The 18,238-nt window shown below is 36.7% G+C and overlaps 1 protein-coding gene across 2 annotated transcripts in view; it reads right to left on the reverse strand.

Moving 5' to 3' along the window:
• Positions 1–17,530, reverse strand: part of SDHAF3 (succinate dehydrogenase complex assembly factor 3) — an 87,688-nt gene extending 70,158 nt beyond the window's left edge. Inside the window, exons 1-2 of one of the 2 annotated variants that reach the window (XM_082632303.1) lie at positions 17,285–17,530; positions 15,416–15,482 (exon numbers count right to left, since the gene is read on the reverse strand). In XM_082632303.1, the coding sequence (XP_082488429.1) occupies positions 15,416–15,482; positions 17,285–17,458 (241 nt within the window). In that variant the 5' untranslated portion in view covers positions 17,459–17,530. The remainder of the gene's footprint in view (positions 1–15,415; positions 15,483–17,284) is intronic. The other variant, XM_082632302.1, reaches the window with a different exon arrangement.
• Positions 17,531–18,238: the final 708 nt, after the last annotated feature.

Consider the following 18,238-nt stretch of genomic DNA (forward strand, 5'->3'; position numbering starts at 1 on the left):
AAAAAATAAATAAATAAAAATAATAATAAAAAATAAATAAACAAATGGGACCTAATGAAACTTAAAAGCTTTTGCACAGCAAAGGAAACCATAAACAAGACCAAAAGACAACCCTCAGAATGGGAGAAAATATTTGCAAATGAAGCAACTGACAAAGGATTAATCTCCAAAATTTACAAGCAGCTCATGCAGCTCAATAACAAAAAAACAAACAACGCAATCCAAAAATGGGCAGAAGACCTAAATAGACATTTCTCCAAAGAAGATATACAGATTGCCAACAAACATATGAAAGAATGCTCAACATCATTAATCATTAGAGAAATGCAAATCAAAACTAAAATGAGATATCATCTCACACCAGTCAGAATGGCCATCATCAAAAAATCTAGAAACAATAAATGCTGGAGAGGGTGTGGAGAAAAGGGAACACTCTTGCACTGCTGGTGGGAATGTGAATTGGTACAGCCACTATGGAGAACAGTATGGAGGTTCCTTAAAAAACTACAAATAGAACTACCATATGACCCAGCAATCCCACTACTGGGCATATACCCTGAGAAAACCATAATTAAAGAGTCATGTACCAAAATGTTCATAGCAGCCCTATTTACAATAGCCCGGAGCTGGAAACAACCTAAGTGTCCATCATCGGATGAATGGATAAAGAAGATGTGGCACATATATACAATGGAATATTACTCAGCCATAAAAAGAAACGAAATTGAGGTATGTGTAATGAGGTGGATAGACCTAGAGTCTGTCATACGGAGTGAAGTAAGTCAGAAAGAGAAAGACAAATGCCATATGCTAACACATATATATGGAATTTAAGAAGAAAAAAATGTCATGAAGAACCTAGGGGTAAGACAGGAATAAAGACACAGACCTACTAGAGAATGGACTTGAGGATATGGGGAGGGGCAAGGGTAAGCTGTGACAAAGCGAAAGAGAGGCATGGACATATGTACACTACCAAACGTAAGGTAGATAGAAAGTGGGAAGCAGCTGCATAGCACAGGGAGATCAGCTCAGTGCTTTGTGACCGCCTGGAGGGGTGGGATAGGGAGGGTGGGAGGGAGGGAGATGCAAGAGGGAATAGATATGGGAACATATGTGTATGTATAACTAATTCACTTTGTTATAAAGCAGAAACTAACACACCATTGTAAAGCAATTATACTCCAATAAAGATGTTTAAAAAAATATGTAAAAATAAAATAGCTTCTTGATACACATCATTTAAAAAAAAAACAGAGGGCCTCCCTGGTGGCGCAGTGGTTGAGAGTCTGCCTGCCGATACAGGGGACACGGGTTCGTGCCCCGGTCCGGGAAGATCCCACATGCCGTGGAGCGGCTGGGCCCGTGAGCCATGGCCGCTGAGCCTGCGCGTCCGGAGCCTGTGCTCCGCAATGGGAGAGGCCACAACAGTGAGAGGCCCACGTACCGCAAAAAAAATTAAAATATAAATAAATAAATAAATAAATAACAATGTTATTAGCCAAAATAAAAATTGCCATGTTATTCCCCCCTGTCTTTTTTAACTAGATCATCTATCACCTAGTGTTCAAAAAACAAACAAACAAAATACCTTGGTCTATTTACATTTTCACAAAATTTCCATATCTTTATTTTGATGTTTTTCAGGTCACTGTTCATCTAATTCATGCTTTCAGAAGTAATCTACCATAACTATGTAAAAGCTGCATACTCTATAATTTTATGCAAAGTATACTGCTTTATAAGAACCACAAACATCAACTCAAACACAGTAATGTATTTGGTAGCTATCTGCCTTGTAAGACTGTGAACTCCAGCAAATGAAAATTACATCTGGTGAAATTTTTTTTTTAACACTATGAATTATCAATGTTGAGGGCAGTATATGAAGCATGATAAATATTTAACAAACATATACAGAATGAATGAATTTCTCTCTCTCTCTTTTTTTTTTTTTGCCACACTGTGCGGCATGAGAGATATTAGTTCCCCAACCAGGGATTGAACCCTAGCCCCCTACATTGGGAGTGTGGAGTCTTAACCACTGGACCACCAGGGAAGGCCCCAGAATGAATGCATTTCTTAAATTAAGACAGGGAAGATTTCAGAGAAGACCTGACAGTGATAGAGAAGGGAGGCAAAAAAACAAAACAGTCAAGAGAGCATGAGGTGCATTCACACAAAAGAATGTACGTTGTATCAGTTCCTTAATTTCTAAAATAAAGTTGAATAAAAGTCCACATATTTGGTTTCACACATTTATCTATAAATAGTAAATAACTGAACTCAATCTCCGCTAAACCGGCTTACTAAGAAAAAAGACATTTACCAAAACAAGTATTTAAAACACTATTCAGGGGAAAACCATGAAACCTTCAAAAATGAATTTAAATTATATAAAGAAATTGGGAAAAAAATTATTCTTTTTAAAATTTTAAAATTAGTGAAAACATTTAAAATGTTCTAAATAGCAATAACCATCTCTATCAGACAATACAAGCATGAAAATTACTAGTAGAAATATGAAAAGACACTATTTCAGATAAAATTGAAATACAGTTTTCTGAATTTCATTCAATAACATGTTTCCAGATATCTTCTGCCATCATGTGGAAATTTTTGAAATTACACTTAAACACAAAAAAATCCTGTATCTGACTGGAGTATTCCAGTCAATATTAGAAGGAATGAATGAATCCGGTTGTAAACAAGGTAAATATTCTTAGAAGAATTTAGTGAAAATGACCATGCACAGTTGCTCCTAGTTTCTCTCTTCTTCCGGAGAGAAGATGGTGTTCATTGTAGCTTAAGGAAACTGCATGACAGACACTCAACTTCTTTTTCTGTTTCCCAGATTCTTAGCAATTATGCCTGTCCTAGGACTCTCCCAGTTCATGATCTTAAATTTCCTAAATACTCTTTAATTATCTCTCTCCATTCTTAGGCACTTAAACCACTATATTAAATGGAAAAAGAAACAGATATTAAGCTACTTTAAATTGTCTTGAATCATTAGGAACCACAGACGCTTGATACAAGTTTTACACATAGCAAAAAAATATATAGATAGATATAGATATAGATATATAGATATATATATAAACTGAACCAGGACATCCCTGGTGGTGCAGTGGTTAAGAATCCGCCTGCCAATTCAGGGGACACGGGTTAGAGCCCTGGTCCAGGAAGATCCCACATGCCGCAGAGCAGCTAAGTCCGTGTGCCACAACTAAGCCTGTGCTCTAGAGCCCGCGAGCCACAACTACTGAGCCCGTGTGCCACAACTACTGAAGCCCACATGCCTAGAGCCCGTGCACCGCAACAAGAGAAGCCACCACAATGAGAAGCCCGCTCACCACAACATAGAGTAGCCCCCACTTGCTGCAACTAGAGAAAACCTGCGTGAAGCAACGAAGACCCAACTCAGCCAAAAATTAATTAATTAATTAATTAAAAAAAAACTGAACCAGCTATTCATGCATTCATATGCCTAGTGACTTGACAGCATATCTAGATAAAAACATGGATTAAAGTGCTTGGAATAAGCCTAGTACACTATGAAATATAACACTGAATTCTCATTTATTTATGAAATACAATTTAAGAATTCCCATAATCAGGCTAAAAGTCTTTGCTTAAGCTATTAATCTTTATAAACTATAATTCACATATTTGGTTAACTTTTTATCCAACATGTTTGGTCTTCATCTGAAAAATCACACATTTTTCTTTTGGAGGAAAAAACCAAGATTTACTGAGCATCTATCATAAGCAAAATACTGTCCTAGGAGCTTTAAGGTACACAAAGATACGTAAAACATAGTTTTCGTCCTCAAGGAATTTACCCTCTACTAGCACCAAAAAGGATGTACACAAATAATTATAATACACTGTAGAAACCATGAAGAAAACAAAAATACAAAATAATGTTTTAGGAAATTAGAAGACAGAGTTTTGCTTTTTACTGGGAGAATTAATCAAGAAACGGTTGATAGCAAAGGATTGGAGCTGTTACGAAAGACATTTTAGGATTTGCCTATACAGAAAAAGACAGGAAAACATTTAGGGCAAATGAATAGTGAGGCCAAGACAACTTAAGGCCACATTCAGAGAACAATGCTCAGTTGAGTATGACTGGAACTTAGGAAACTTGACAAAGAATACTGAGATGTAAGGTAGGAAAAACATATTCAAGTCAGATTTTGCATAGTTTTGAACTTGGGTTCAAGAGAGGTCAGTGGGAAAACAGTGATGGCTTTTTACGAGGGCAATAATATGATCAAAGTTGTGTTTTATAAGCTGACATTTAAAAGGGACTAAAGGCAAGATTATTTATGAAATTACTACAAACATCCAGAGGCAAAGAGAATGGAGACAACAGCTCAGAGTTCTGATATGGTAAAAGGAATCAACCAGATTTGGCAACTAATTGGATATGGAAGATAGGAAAGAAGGAAGAATTAAGAATAATGAAATTACAAAATTTGTTTTCAGTACCTTCAAAACTCCTTCCTATCAAATCTCCTTCCTACCACACGCTACAGCTAAAATAGTTAACACTTATTGAGAACTTACCATGTACAAGGCAACTATTGTGCATATATTATCTTATTTAATCCTTAACCTTTGAAGTAAGTGATGCTGGTATTCCCATTTCACTGATGAGGAAACTGAGGCTTGGAGTGGTTAATCAAAGTATCCAAGTTCACACAGTAAGTAGCTGGATGTTAATCAATGTCATTGTTAATCATTAAAGTGTTAGCTGCCAATAATTTAAAATGGAATCTCTCATAGGGTAATTATATTTTAAAAAGAAACTCAAAGATAAAAAGATCTTCAAAATCCAACAGAACAGTCAGATTAAGGAACAGCAAGTGACAGGGTAGATATACTGGTTAGAGAACTGCCTAACAATCAATCATAAATTGAATGGCTAAGGGAAAGAGAAGTTTCCTCCTGTAATCACACCACTCTTTGTTTGCCCTGCTACCAGAAGACCAACATTCTCATCTACTACTCTTTAGAGTACAATGAGTCTTCTTCTATCTTATACAGACTTGTACCACACTTATGAACTCCTTACGGATACTGACCATTAATCTCCGTATCCCCTGAAAAATAGTAGGCATTGAATGAACCAGTGAACAAATAAACTCAGTTGGGCTCCTCCTGTCTAGCCCTCCCAGCCTCACACAATTCAAGACCTACATTTGGAACAATTTCTCCATGTCCCACCTTGAACTTGTTGCTGAAACCTCTCCTCCTGATTCTTTGCTTTCTTTCCAGTTTTTGTCCTTAATAATGTCTTCTAGATTATCCCTGACACTCAACTTGGTAAGGCCATGAACAAACAAATGGCTGGCCTTATTTATATTACAAGACGTGTCTCTACTAGATCCCAGGACATTTCCAAAGGTTCTCTAACCCACTAACTTCTTTCTCAGTTATCGAGGAAAAGGCTTTACTTTCCATGGAATCAAATAGTACCCATGTTAAATCATCAGAGGCTTCTCCTTCGACTGACTATCCAATAGGTTGTGCAGCTGGTCTAAGAGATGGGGCCAAGTTCCCAATGCTCTAGACTTTAATTTGTATATACTTTCCCAGAGAAACAGTATAACAAATAGTAGTAAGGCTCCCACACAGCCCTGCAGAAAAAGTCTATTTAACCACAGTACAGTTAAAATATTACACAATGGCAATTACATTTTTATTTTTTCATCATAAATATACCATATTTATGCTATACTGTGGACTAAATAGCTGCTTATGGTTAATACTGGTTAACAAGATTTCAGTATCCAAACTAAAAGAAGGATGAGTTATCTATCATCCAAGTATCAAGGAGAGGAGTAAACTGCTGGGTATCACGAAACTACAGTTAAGCAGAAAGCTAACAAACATAATTAAAAGCAACATATACATCTACCTCTATAAGTACAGACTAAGATAAAGCAAAATTTTTAAAGAAAAAAATCATTAAGATTTGAGATTCCAGTTATGCTTTTAAGAAAGAAAAGATAAAACTATTAAATAACTTTTTAAACTTTATATAACTTCACACTAGCTCTATTACTATTTAAGAAAATATAGTTTAAAAATATACTACAGTTCAATCTTAACATATGAACTTCTTGTCACCCCTTAAAGGTGTAGAGCATATTTTGATAGCAAAATGCTATCTAAAATATGCTTTAGTTGAAAAGAATAGAACTAAAATAATCTGGTATGTCTTACTTATCAAAAGTGCCCCATCTGAATTTGTTCTTCACAAACAGAAATTAAATTTTCTTCTTTTTAGACACATGCATCGACATTTGTAGACAAACCCTATTTAAAACAAATTTCATGTATGCAAATGCAGGTTTACACAAAGAAGGAAATTATCGGCTGATTATTCATTTTACAAAACGATTAACAAAAGAATTTCTTTAAATAGTTAATCTGCCAGTATACTTAAAATACAGTTAAAATTTTTAAAAATCAACTTATAAACAATTTTTCAGAAATGCACTCATAGCATAAAAGTAGTTACAAAAGTATCAAGCTTCCAAAATGTTATTATTACAATCTTTGTCCCAATCGCTTGACTTACCTAGCACGTGACACAAAAAGATTAAATACAATAGCTGAAAATGGCACAGAAAAGCAAATTTTATATAGTTCTTAACTATATACATGTATGTCTATCATAATCATTAATACTGGTTTCTTGTTAACTGTTTCTTTACTGTGTGCAGTAAAATTGCACACAGAGGCTAGCAAACAATGAATCAATATGGCTGAAGGTGACCTAAGAAACGACAGAGCAAAGGGTCTTCTCTGCCTTCATTGTGCAGGCAAGCCAGAGGTACAAAAGAAGAAAAATCCAAGAGATCCCATCAGCGTTGCAGCTTGTTTTTGATTTTTCCTTTGCAGTTTTCTAAGAAGTGCTCTGAGATATAGAAGACAATGTCTGGGAAAAGGAAATCCAAATCTGATGATCCAGAAATGGAGCATTTTGGAACAACTAAGAGAAGCAGGAAGGATCCTAATGCTCCCGAGTAGCCTCTATTGGGAGTGTTCTGTTCAGAGTTCCACCCTGAGATCAAATCCACAAACCCTGGCACCTCCACTGAAGACCAAACAGATGTGGAGTAATCTGAGAGCAAAAAAAGCAGCCTTACAATAATAAGGTAGTGAGGCTGAAGGAGAAATAGGAAAAAGGTTTAGCCAACTCAGGAAAATCTGACGGTGCAAAGAAGACAGATGTTGCCTAAAAAAAGGAAGATGAAGAGGATGACAAGAGGAGGGAAAGAAGGGGGTTGTGAAAGAGGAGGATAGAGAAATAAACTTGAGTATCTAACTCCACATGAATTCCAAAGTAGGGAAAAACACAATAAACTTCTTTGAGATGGCTCTGCCCTCATTACATTTAATTACAAAATTCAAATATAATCATATTGCAGTTTCTAGAAGTGTACTAGAAATTTTAAATAGTTTACATGAAGTAGCCAAGGGTGTTATTAGTACCCTGAAACTATATCAAAGTTGTATATATTTCCAAATATTTTAAAATAAGACGTTTTTCTCACTCTGTGCATCTTGCTTAGCCTAGTAAAGACATTTAAATATGTTCATGGTGTTTTTTAAGTGGTGTTAACTATGGTTATTGGCTAGAAATCCTGCATTATCAACTGTACGTATTTATACCTTATAGAATAAGTAGGCAGCCAGGCTGGGAAGTGTGAGGCAGTGAACAAGCTACCTTTTGGAGGGGTTAGAGCTTTGGGTCTGTGCTGTGAGGCTAGACCCATTGATGCTGCATGCTGATGTTATTATAGCTGTTTGTCTGTTTGTTTATAAATTTATTTATTTATTTATTTATTTATTTTGGCTGCATTGGGTCTTCGTTGCTGCGTGTGGGCTTTCTTTTTAGTTGCAGCGATCCAGGGCTACTCTTCGTTGCGGTGTGCTGGCCTCTCATTAAGGTGGCTTCTCTTGTTGCGGAGCATGGGCTCTAGGTGCGTGGGCTTCAGCTTTTGTGGCACATGGGCTCAGCAGTTGTGGCTCACGGGCTCTAGAGCACAGACTTAGTAGTTGTGGCACACGGGCTTAGCTGCTCCGCGGCATGTGGGGTCTTCCCCAGACCGGGGCTCGAACCCATGTCCCCTGCATTGGCACCACTGCGCCACCGGGGAAGCCCTATAGTTGTTTTTATATATACGTATTTGCCATGCCATCAGCTGCCATTCTTAGTGTGGAAAGGGGAAAGTTCCTATGAGAAGTGTGTGATTTTTTTTTATTCAATGGGATAGTTTTAAACAAACTAGACAACTTCATCTTCAGCAAAGTGAAGAGTCACTGCAGCAAAGTCCAGAAAGCTTTGCTACTTAAACATACAATATATACAACATTCTGCTATTTTTTATGTTTATAATGATGAAATGTTTTTTGAAAAAAAAAATAGACCATGTATATGTTTAAAATCTATTCAAATAAAGCATAAGTATTTTAGTGTTTGAAAGCTTAGGAGTCAAAATTCAATTTATTTTAGAAATGCTTCAAGTTCTACTAATTTAGGATTAGGGAAGACCAAAAACTTCTAAATAAGACAAATATGATCCTCCCTTGGGAACTGAGCTAAAAAAATCAACACACAACAAGAAACATCTGAATTCTCTCAGGCCCAGAAGACCAATTAGGTAGCTTAATCTGTCAACACACTGATAATAATAATAATGCTTTGGCAGGAAAAAATGTGCTTAAAATAAAAATAAAGTATCAAGAGGGGGCAAACTTCCTAATGTGTGTTCAGCACTGTCCAGGAAAAAAGGGCAGTGAAGCATGAGGACCCACAATGTTTTCTACTGTAAACTAAACGGATGTTTTCTACTACAAGGCCTGATGAAAAATCTCTCATGCCTACCCAGTTCCCATTATTTTAATTCCGTGTTTACCAGGCAACCTTCGAAACATTAATTCAGTTTCCTAGAAAGCTTAATAGAGGTCCACAATCCCTTACTTGCAATTCTGAAGTCAAAGAAGTTTCAAAAAACAATAGCTCTTTCAGAGCTCATCTGGTAGCAAATCCGGACCTAAATGGAATTATGTGAAGCGTTTATTTACTCTGCTTAATATGAACAGTCAAATGCTTTACTGCAGAAATATTAATGTACTTGATTACAGGGTACCACTCCAGATCCCACAGGGGTGTGTCTTAAAATTCAGTCATACTCCTTCTCACCTTTCTAAAATCTAAAAAATTCTAAGTTCTGAGACACCTCTGAAAGAAGTGTCCCTGGATCTAAATATGAATATTCTGACTCCTGGAAAAGGAGAGCCCTCTTCATCAGCCCCCACTCCCCAACCCACAGAAATCAGCATTCTAGCTTATACTTCAGTATTACATAAATTTAGTTAGTGTGAATCTGAAGTCAATATTCGATCATCTCTGGGTATGTTGATAAAGTCCAATTCCAAATGTACAAGATCAATTACCAGGACTTACAATGACAATCTTGGGTGGCACAAACCTACCTAGAATTTCCTTCCTAAGCCTACTGGTTTCCAAGCCACCTTCCATCCTCTCTGTCTCACTTGCCAGAAGACAAACCAACAGTTAACCAATTTCCTCTGCCAGTCCTTATACACTGTCAACCTTCATGCAACCTTCTACAATACTTAGACAAAGAAAAAGTAAAAAATTAAAATAGATTTCTAACAGTTATTAAGTAGCAACTTAATTTTCATTAAATTAAGTTATTGGAGAATTATGACTAAGTATGATCTCTAAGAAATTAACATGAGAAGATTCTTCACGTTGCTTAAAAAGACTTAAAACTATACCAGATAGATGGCCCTGATGACTCTTTTCTGATCTCAGTTTAGAGCCCTAAAGATTCTAAATTCTAAATATGTCTTCTAGTGGTTAAGGAAAAAACAGTAACTAGATAAAGTTTAATTTTTAATCTATACATGTTTATTCTTTCTCAGCAATGCTTTGTAGTTTTCAGTGTAGAGGTCTGAACATCCTTTGTCTGAATTTTCCCTAATCGTTTCATATTTTTTGATGGTAAGTGATATTTAAAAAGTTTAATTTCCAAGTTTTCACTGCTAGTATATAAAAGTACAGTTAATTTTTATATACTGATCATGTATCATACAACCTTGCTAAACTGACTTAAATTCCAGAAGTTTTTTAGTAGATTACATCAAATTGTCTACATAATCATATCTGCTGTGAATAAAGGCAGTTTTATTTCTTTCTTTTCAATCTGGATGCCTTTTATTTCTTCTCTTAGTTCAGTGGCCATTTACAATACTGAATAAAAAAGTCTACACATTTAGATTGTTTTAATTCTACAAAACTCAGCAAGAAATAATTAAAATATATAGCTGACGTTATTTATTAAACATGAAGAAGTCTAAGTTTAACCTACAAAATTTAAAGGGCAAAATTAGGAACTATATTTATAAGGTGCTAGTTGACTCATGTATGTGTTTTCCTGTGCTTTGTGACACAAGACTGGTAACAAAAATGCTGAGTATATCCAACTGTATTGTTTAAAATCACATTTATTGGCTTTCTTATAATTACTAAAGTAGCACATGATCTGGAATTCTGAGGTACAAGGAAGAAAATTATAATCATCCTTAATCCCAGCACCCAAAGATAAACATTGTTTATTTTTAATTGTATCATGAGCAGTTTTCTATACCATTAATTCTTCTGAAACACCATTACTAAGAGCTGCATACTAACCCATCCATCATATGGCTAAATTATAATTTCATTCTTCTGCCATCACTGGACATCTATACTGATTTAAATTTTTCACTATTACCATATACATTCAACACAGCAGTTAAATTCATATATAAATCAGAGAATGACCTCTTATTAGAGTCCCTTTTGCCCATTCCTGTATTAAAGCTGTTAAGTGTTTTCCCAGTCCAAGCTAAGTTTTTTATACTAATGCTATCAATCATCTATCACATTAATCCCAAATACATTCCATTTGCCTTTTATTTTAACTATTTTTTAATTCAGGAATTATTAATTTTATGTTAATGGTAAGTATTACAAAGAGAAATAAAATGTACTGCATTTTTATTGTCCGTGGTATTACTATGGTAACACATAACCCTAAAACGAAAAGATTAAAGAGAAAAATCAGTGGTGCCAATGAAAAGTGTAAAGTGGGTTAAGCCGTTTGATATAGTTTTAACTCATCTCCTAAAATAATCATATCTTAGACGTAAAAGAGAACTTTTTGGTCCATCTGTAATTTCAAGGGTAAAATATTACTTCCCCTACTAAGACAACTGAAGCCAAAAATCACACAGGAAATATATGTGCCTGACTAGCACAACAGTTTAACAGTTACATTGCAGCAACTTCTATTCTCATGTCATTAATGAAAAAAATCTTTGAGAAAGAAATGTGTCGCAATTAGCACCTTGAGCTAATAAACATACAAATAAATCATTACCTAAACAATACCTAAACATTTCCTAATTATGCTAGAGGTGTAGTAGATAGAAACATGATTTAAAAAATCTTCCCTGTCCCTTAGGAAAAATACCAAAAATGGAAAACAAACCAAATACACAAGTAAACTGTAGTAAGTAAACAAGCAAAATTCGAAGAAAAAATATATAATCATTTTACATTAAACAAAAGTTGAACAGTCTTTTGGAAACATTAATTTCCAAAATCTTAACTGATTTTCATGAGGTGAGAGCACAAGATTTTCATCATACCTAGTTGTGTGGCATCAAACAAGTCATTTTATTTCTACAGGCCTTAGTTTCTTCATCTTTAAAATGAAAAAACTGAGAATCCCCAGTTTGAGATGGCAGATTGGAGAAATCACAGAAGCTTAATTCTTATTTATTCTCCCTTCCGAAACCCCACTGAACTGATAATAGAAAAACTTTTAAAGGAGCGATCCATAATGACTAAGAAAGGAGCCATTAGAAGCCAAGAGATTTCAATAAGGTTCTCAAAATGGAAATCAGGTGGAGAAGTTTAACTAATAAAACAGCCTCAGTAGAAGCAGCCACAGCTTAGAAATCAAAACAGAGAATAACAGCTGAAGATAAAGCCAAACTGCCAGAACCAACTGAACACAAACACCAGGGAGGTAAAGAAAATGAGGAGCAAGAAGCAAATCGAAGGGAGATTTACTGAAACTCTGTAATCCTAAAAGTAATTTTCTAATCAACAAGCCTACCTATATGCAGAGTTCTCAGTTTCTTATTGCTTTACTTGTAAATTTGGACAGATAACCAAATTCACAAGATACTTGAAACCTGAAAGACACCAAAATAAAATGAAAAATGTCCCCAGAACAGATAAATTAAGGAATAGAAAGAATATATTGCTCTTTATTATAAGCCCTCCCACACTAATTTTTTTAACCACATACATACATTACTTTGGTTTTTCAAAAAAGCTTAAGAGCATTAACCTAAAAAACAAGTTTACTGAAGCAATGTGAAGCCCCTTTCAATCAATTCTAATACTCCCTATGTAAAATTTCAGACATCTGTTCTTATTAAGTAACCGTAAAATAATTTATCTCATAAAATAATAAGTAAACCAGTAAAATCAATATTATGCATATACATATAATCCTTTTATTAAATTCTATGGAAAAACTTACTTCAAATTCTTAAGTCTGTGTGGTATATAGACATACACACACCCCTACACACACACAGATCTGTTTTAGAACCATAACTACTAGCATATTAATACTATCATTCTATTACCATTATTTTAAATCTATAAATTCCAGTAACTTTAAAATCACTTAAATAAAAGGACGTACCTCTGTGTTCCAGTAATATAGTATAAAGTCAATAATATATGCAATGTTGATCAAACTATGATTTTAAAAAACGTCTTAAGTTACTTTATAACATAAGCACTGTTATAACACATCTGACACCAATAAAAGTTAAGTATTTCTAATCAAAAAATATCGTAAAAGCTTCCAAATACTTCAGAAATGAAAAAAAGAAAAAAAAAGAAACATCTTATGTTCCAAGGATATACTGTTTCAAATCCTCACCTTCACCCCTTTTTCAACCATTAGTTAAGGACCACAGTATGGCTAAAATTTTTTAAATGGTAAAGCTTAATGTAGAGAACACACATGTGTGACATATCACCATTCAATAAACCATCACCATCCAATAAACCATCACAAAAACACCACACTGAGTAACATGCAGAATAAACAGTACAACTAAGAGGTTCCCAGATGACTCCCTCATACTTGGTAGATGATCCCCCACACATACAATCCATCTATTGAACAGAGAGGTAATTCATTCCTTTTCTCCCACAAACTAAAATACAAAGTTCAAATCAGGATGTTCAAAAGCAACAAAATGAGGTCCTCAAATTAGGTAAGAGAGACATACAATTATAAAAACTGCAAAATACCCAGCCAACCTTAATTATATTAAGTTAAGGAAAGTCTAAATATAGATGGCATGCAACGTAATCATACATTTTTTAATCTGATGATCCACTTCAAACTCATAAGATATCCCACATGAGTTACAAATGGACAGTTACATGAAATCTGAAGCATTTCCTCCTCTCTAAAATGAATACAACAAAATAAAACAAAAAAGCAAATATTATGATAAAGACTATCATACAAATCTAAAGACTTAAACATAATCAGGAAGGGAAAAAGTATGTTCCCTTGCAGAAGTAGCTTAGGAACAACTGAGTACAGAAAAAGAAAAGAACAGAACAGTTCCAGCACTACACTACTACCTTCATTCTCTTTAACTCCTAAATGTTAGTGGTCTATCTTTGACCACTATCTATCTAGCTTCCCCCGTTATACCCAGCCTGGGCACTTTAATTCACACCTTTGGACCATCAAGTACAAATAATGAATTCCAAATCTCTATCTCCAGCCACAATCTGCCTCCTGAGTATCAGAGTAAATATATCTCAGAACATCTCCACTTGACTGTCCCACCACAATTTTTAACACAAAAATGTACCATACTGAACTCATCCCTCACCTCCTCCTCCTAGATACTTATTCTGGTTATTGGTATTGTATTCCAAAACTTGAGAGTTATCCATTCTATGGCCTCCCCTCTAATTAATCCTGTATCAGTCACCAAGTCAAACCCCATTCTACCTTAAAAAGGGTAACACAAAAACCCATACTCTCCATCCTCAACACCTCTGTCTTGGTTCAGGCACATACATATTTGGGATTACTACATCTCTCCTAACAGTTCTCCCTACCTTCAATCTGTCTCATTCGTCAATCATTCCTTTCTATTGCTGTTTAAGTGATCTTTCTAGAATATAATTTGAATCATTTTCACCACTGCTTAAAATCTTTCAATGATTCAAAATAAAGACCTAATATCCTTAGCAGAATATCCTGTCTCTTGTCACCTCTTTAGCTTTATCTCTTCCTTATCTCCCATGTAATACACTAAATTCTAAACACATCATCGCAGATCCTGGAAAAAGTCATACTGTTTCTTACCTCAATACCTCTGCATAGGTTATTCCCTCTTTCTAGAGAGTCTTTTTCTTGACAAGGTAACTCTGACCTGCTCAAACCTCAGCTCAGACATTACATGTGCCCTCAGCTTCCTCCATTCCCTCCTTGCCCCTATAGCACTTCAGAGACACTCTTTCATACTATAATCGTCTATTATACTCTAAACTTGGACACCATAAAAGTAAAATACATATATTATTCATTGTTGTGTCCTACAATGCCTAGCGCTTTGCCTGGCAATAAGTGATCAATAACTATTTAAAGAATGTTTAAGCATTTTGCTTTTCCCAGAAACTTCCACTATAAACCTCCCTCAAGAGACACAGAGCAAAGCAGCTACTTAAGGAAAACAATGGAAACCAGGCAAGAAAGCAACAGACATAAATAAATGGGGCAAAAAAATGAAAAATTAAACACACGGATTCTTTTCAAAGTGGCTCCTAAGGAGCTGTGTTTTGTCTCACATTCTAACACGAACGTCTTTTACTTGCTATTTAATTTTCAACGTTTATTCTAATTTCCCAGAAAATAGTGGTAAGAAGTTCTTCTCTCCACAACTGGGTCGGCACAGAAAGAAAAACGGAAAGCATTACCTAAAACAGCTATTCTTCAAAACTGAGCATAGTCAGAACTTTAAAAATGCCATAATAAGTAAGACCCCCTGATCTACCCAGCCCCAATTCCACTTTTAACAGTTGTCCCCTAAAAGGCCTGGGAATAAGATTACAAGGGGTATTTTACTAACCAGTTATCGAACATCCCTCCCTGAACTTAACATTTTTTCTCTATTTTAAGGAATTATACAAATTCACTATTTACTCTGTAAATATGCATTTACATTTTTATCCTTAAAATAGAATGAAATACTTTCCTCTTACCTTCCCCCAAAGGTCCTTGAACAGAAATTTCCCCCGATGAATTTGCTCTAATATTTGCCACAGTTTTCTGTGATCAGAAGGGAATAGATGAAAGGGAATAGAGAACTCTCCTCCCAATACTGAGTCCTCTCATATTCCTGATCCTTCCCTTCTCTTCTCCAGTGGTATCCATACCCAACTTTGCCTTTTAAAGTAAAGCAAATTCAAGTTCATAAGTAATTTTAGAAGTGTGTGAAAGAATCCCAGAGACCAAATGCCACATAGCACTAGGATAGTTTTTTTTTGTGGGTTTGTTTTTTTTTTTTAAGCTGAACTCCTGACACCAAGTCTCCTCGGTTGATCAACGCATTTTTTTAAACCAGTTTTTTATAAATGTCTCTTTCCTCTAGCCTATTATCAACTTATTCTGGGTTCCTACTCTTTCCCTAAAAAGCTTCCCAGTTCTTAGGACCTCCCAAAGTGCCCTTATTTCTTCCCAACATAGAGCTAGACTTCTTCCTGTCCTGCCACAAACTGAGTTGGCTTAAAAGATGTCACTTACATTTACATACACTAATTTAGAGGTGCATATTGTAAATACTGTTATGATTTTACAGATAAGAAAATAAAACTAGGAAAAGTGATCTGACATTTAATAAATGCCAGTACCTGACTTTGAATCCAGTTCTTCTGGCTTCAAGACCAAGTTACCATATTAAAAGAAAGCAGTCTGCAGCAGTCTGCATTTTAAGATTCAACTTCCCTGGCTCTAGGCAGCCTCACTACATCTAATACACATGATTTTTAGGCAAGTTCTAAACTTCACCGTTGTCCTAAATGTCCCTCTTGCAAGCGTCAATGAGTCTACAGTAAAAAATTCTGCAATTCACTGAAAAAGTTCGGTGTTCACCCTAATGTTCACCCTGTGTTCACCCTTTATGATTTTTTTTTAAAAAACAGACTTCAATAATCTCTATAGCCATCAACTTTTTAGGCTGAAGAATTACTTACCTCAGTTCTTAAACCAACACCGCTTCATGCTTTCAAATACCTGTCGCTCTAATTGCCAATTTCATTCATTTCTTGATATTTGCAAATAACTAGGGGCAGTGCTGCATGGCTCCCAACCCCACGAAATACTCTAAATGAAATACTCTGAATATCATTTGACTTCACTCAAAAAAGGGAGGGAAGGTCAAAGGGTTAATCCCTAATGCATGTGCCTGATTAAGATTTAGTGCAATGATGCAGAGCAATTCAACAGAATAACGTGATTTGAGACTACGAAGAAACCAACTTTCACCTGACTTACCTCTGACCAGCATTTTTGCCCACCGCTTGTAATTACCCCCAGTCTTATCCGATTTCTGTATCAGTCAACTGAGAATATTAAGACCCAACAAAGAGCACTGGGATTTTAAAAATAGTAATTATAGAAACAAGCCTCTAAAACTCTGAAAACTAGTAACCAGAAAACCATTAATTTATCAACAGGCGTTTGCTACGTGCAAGGCATTGGAGGAGACAAAAAAGCTGCCAAACGGTAAGCTCTTTAAGCACTTGACGGTGACTTACTCAATTTTTTAACCTCCATCCTCACCCCTCCAGAGCCTGGCAAAACTTGAACTGAATTGGACACGCTGTTGTAACGGGATGTGCTCCAGCGAGGAACCCGTGGGATAAAATAGACCAGCTTGGGACGTAACTTTGTGAAGTGTTGTTTGAACGGCTTTGCGCTGTTTAACTCAAACGGAACAGGCTGCCGCTGTGTTCGAGCTCGTGCGGCCCGGGGAAACCAGCCGGGTCAGGCGGTCTCTCCCAGAGACAAACCGGGACACCGCTGAGGGACCTCAAAGATCTGGGGCGAAGAAAAGGGGAGCAGTTACTTGCCTCCCATTCCTGCAAGAATCGCTCGGCCTCGTCAGAACCAACGGTCTTATGTCTCCTAAATTCGTCCTTCACGTACTGGTCACCAAGGGCTTTGAGGTCTGGGGGCAGAGCCCGGTGCAGCAGCAAAATGCGCCGATACAAGGCCCGGACACGCGAGACGTGCCGAACAGGCATAACTCCGCGCGTGGACCACAGGCCCGCCTGCGCAGAGAGACCGCGCGCGCCTGCCTCTCCTCACAAGCCGGGTATAAGTAACCCAAATACAAGCGGAAGAGGGCGCGCAACTTTCATCCGGTTGGGTCCGGTCGAATATCAGGACCTCCCGGAAACGCGAGCGGCAGCGGCGGGCAGAAACGGGCCGGTCCTTCTCTGAAAGGGGCGTAGCTTTCGTGGAGCGCCAGCGCAGCGACTACTTAGGGGCTGCGTCTGGGGCGGAGGGGTCGTCCACCAGGAGTCTGGCTTGGGTGCTTGTCACCCCTCAGTTACACCCCATCTTCTTTTCCATTCATCTTACCCCTTTCCCTCCTGATAAAGGCTCAAGAAAGGCTTCGTCAAAATCGGGCTCCTCCAGGAAGCCTTCCATGGTTGGCTACACACTTCAGTTGTCTTTGCAGTGTTCCTGCGTTCTGCGAGAGGGATCGGAATGGGATTAATCTCTCCATTCACGAGCCCACCCACCCACGTACCTTGCACAGAGCTGTGCTCCTAATTTGTACCCTGAAGGCGTGGCCTGTTTCATGTAACTCAAGTGAGACCTGAGCCAGCAGGTTTCAATCCTTAGCTCATGTCAAGTTGGCTTTAGAAGAATAATTAGAGAACATTTTAAATGTATTGTGTCCAAGGCCACGATCCAGGAGATTCTGATTAAATAGTCTGAGATGAAAACGTAGAATCAAAACGTTCACAGATCTTCACCTTTTACATCGGCGATACTGAGAGTGTGACAAATCAAAG

The sequence above is a fragment of the Mesoplodon mirus genome (assembly GCF_964341445.2).
Source record: "Mesoplodon mirus genome assembly, chromosome: 9".
NCBI lineage: Eukaryota > Metazoa > Chordata > Mammalia > Artiodactyla > Ziphiidae > Mesoplodon > Mesoplodon mirus.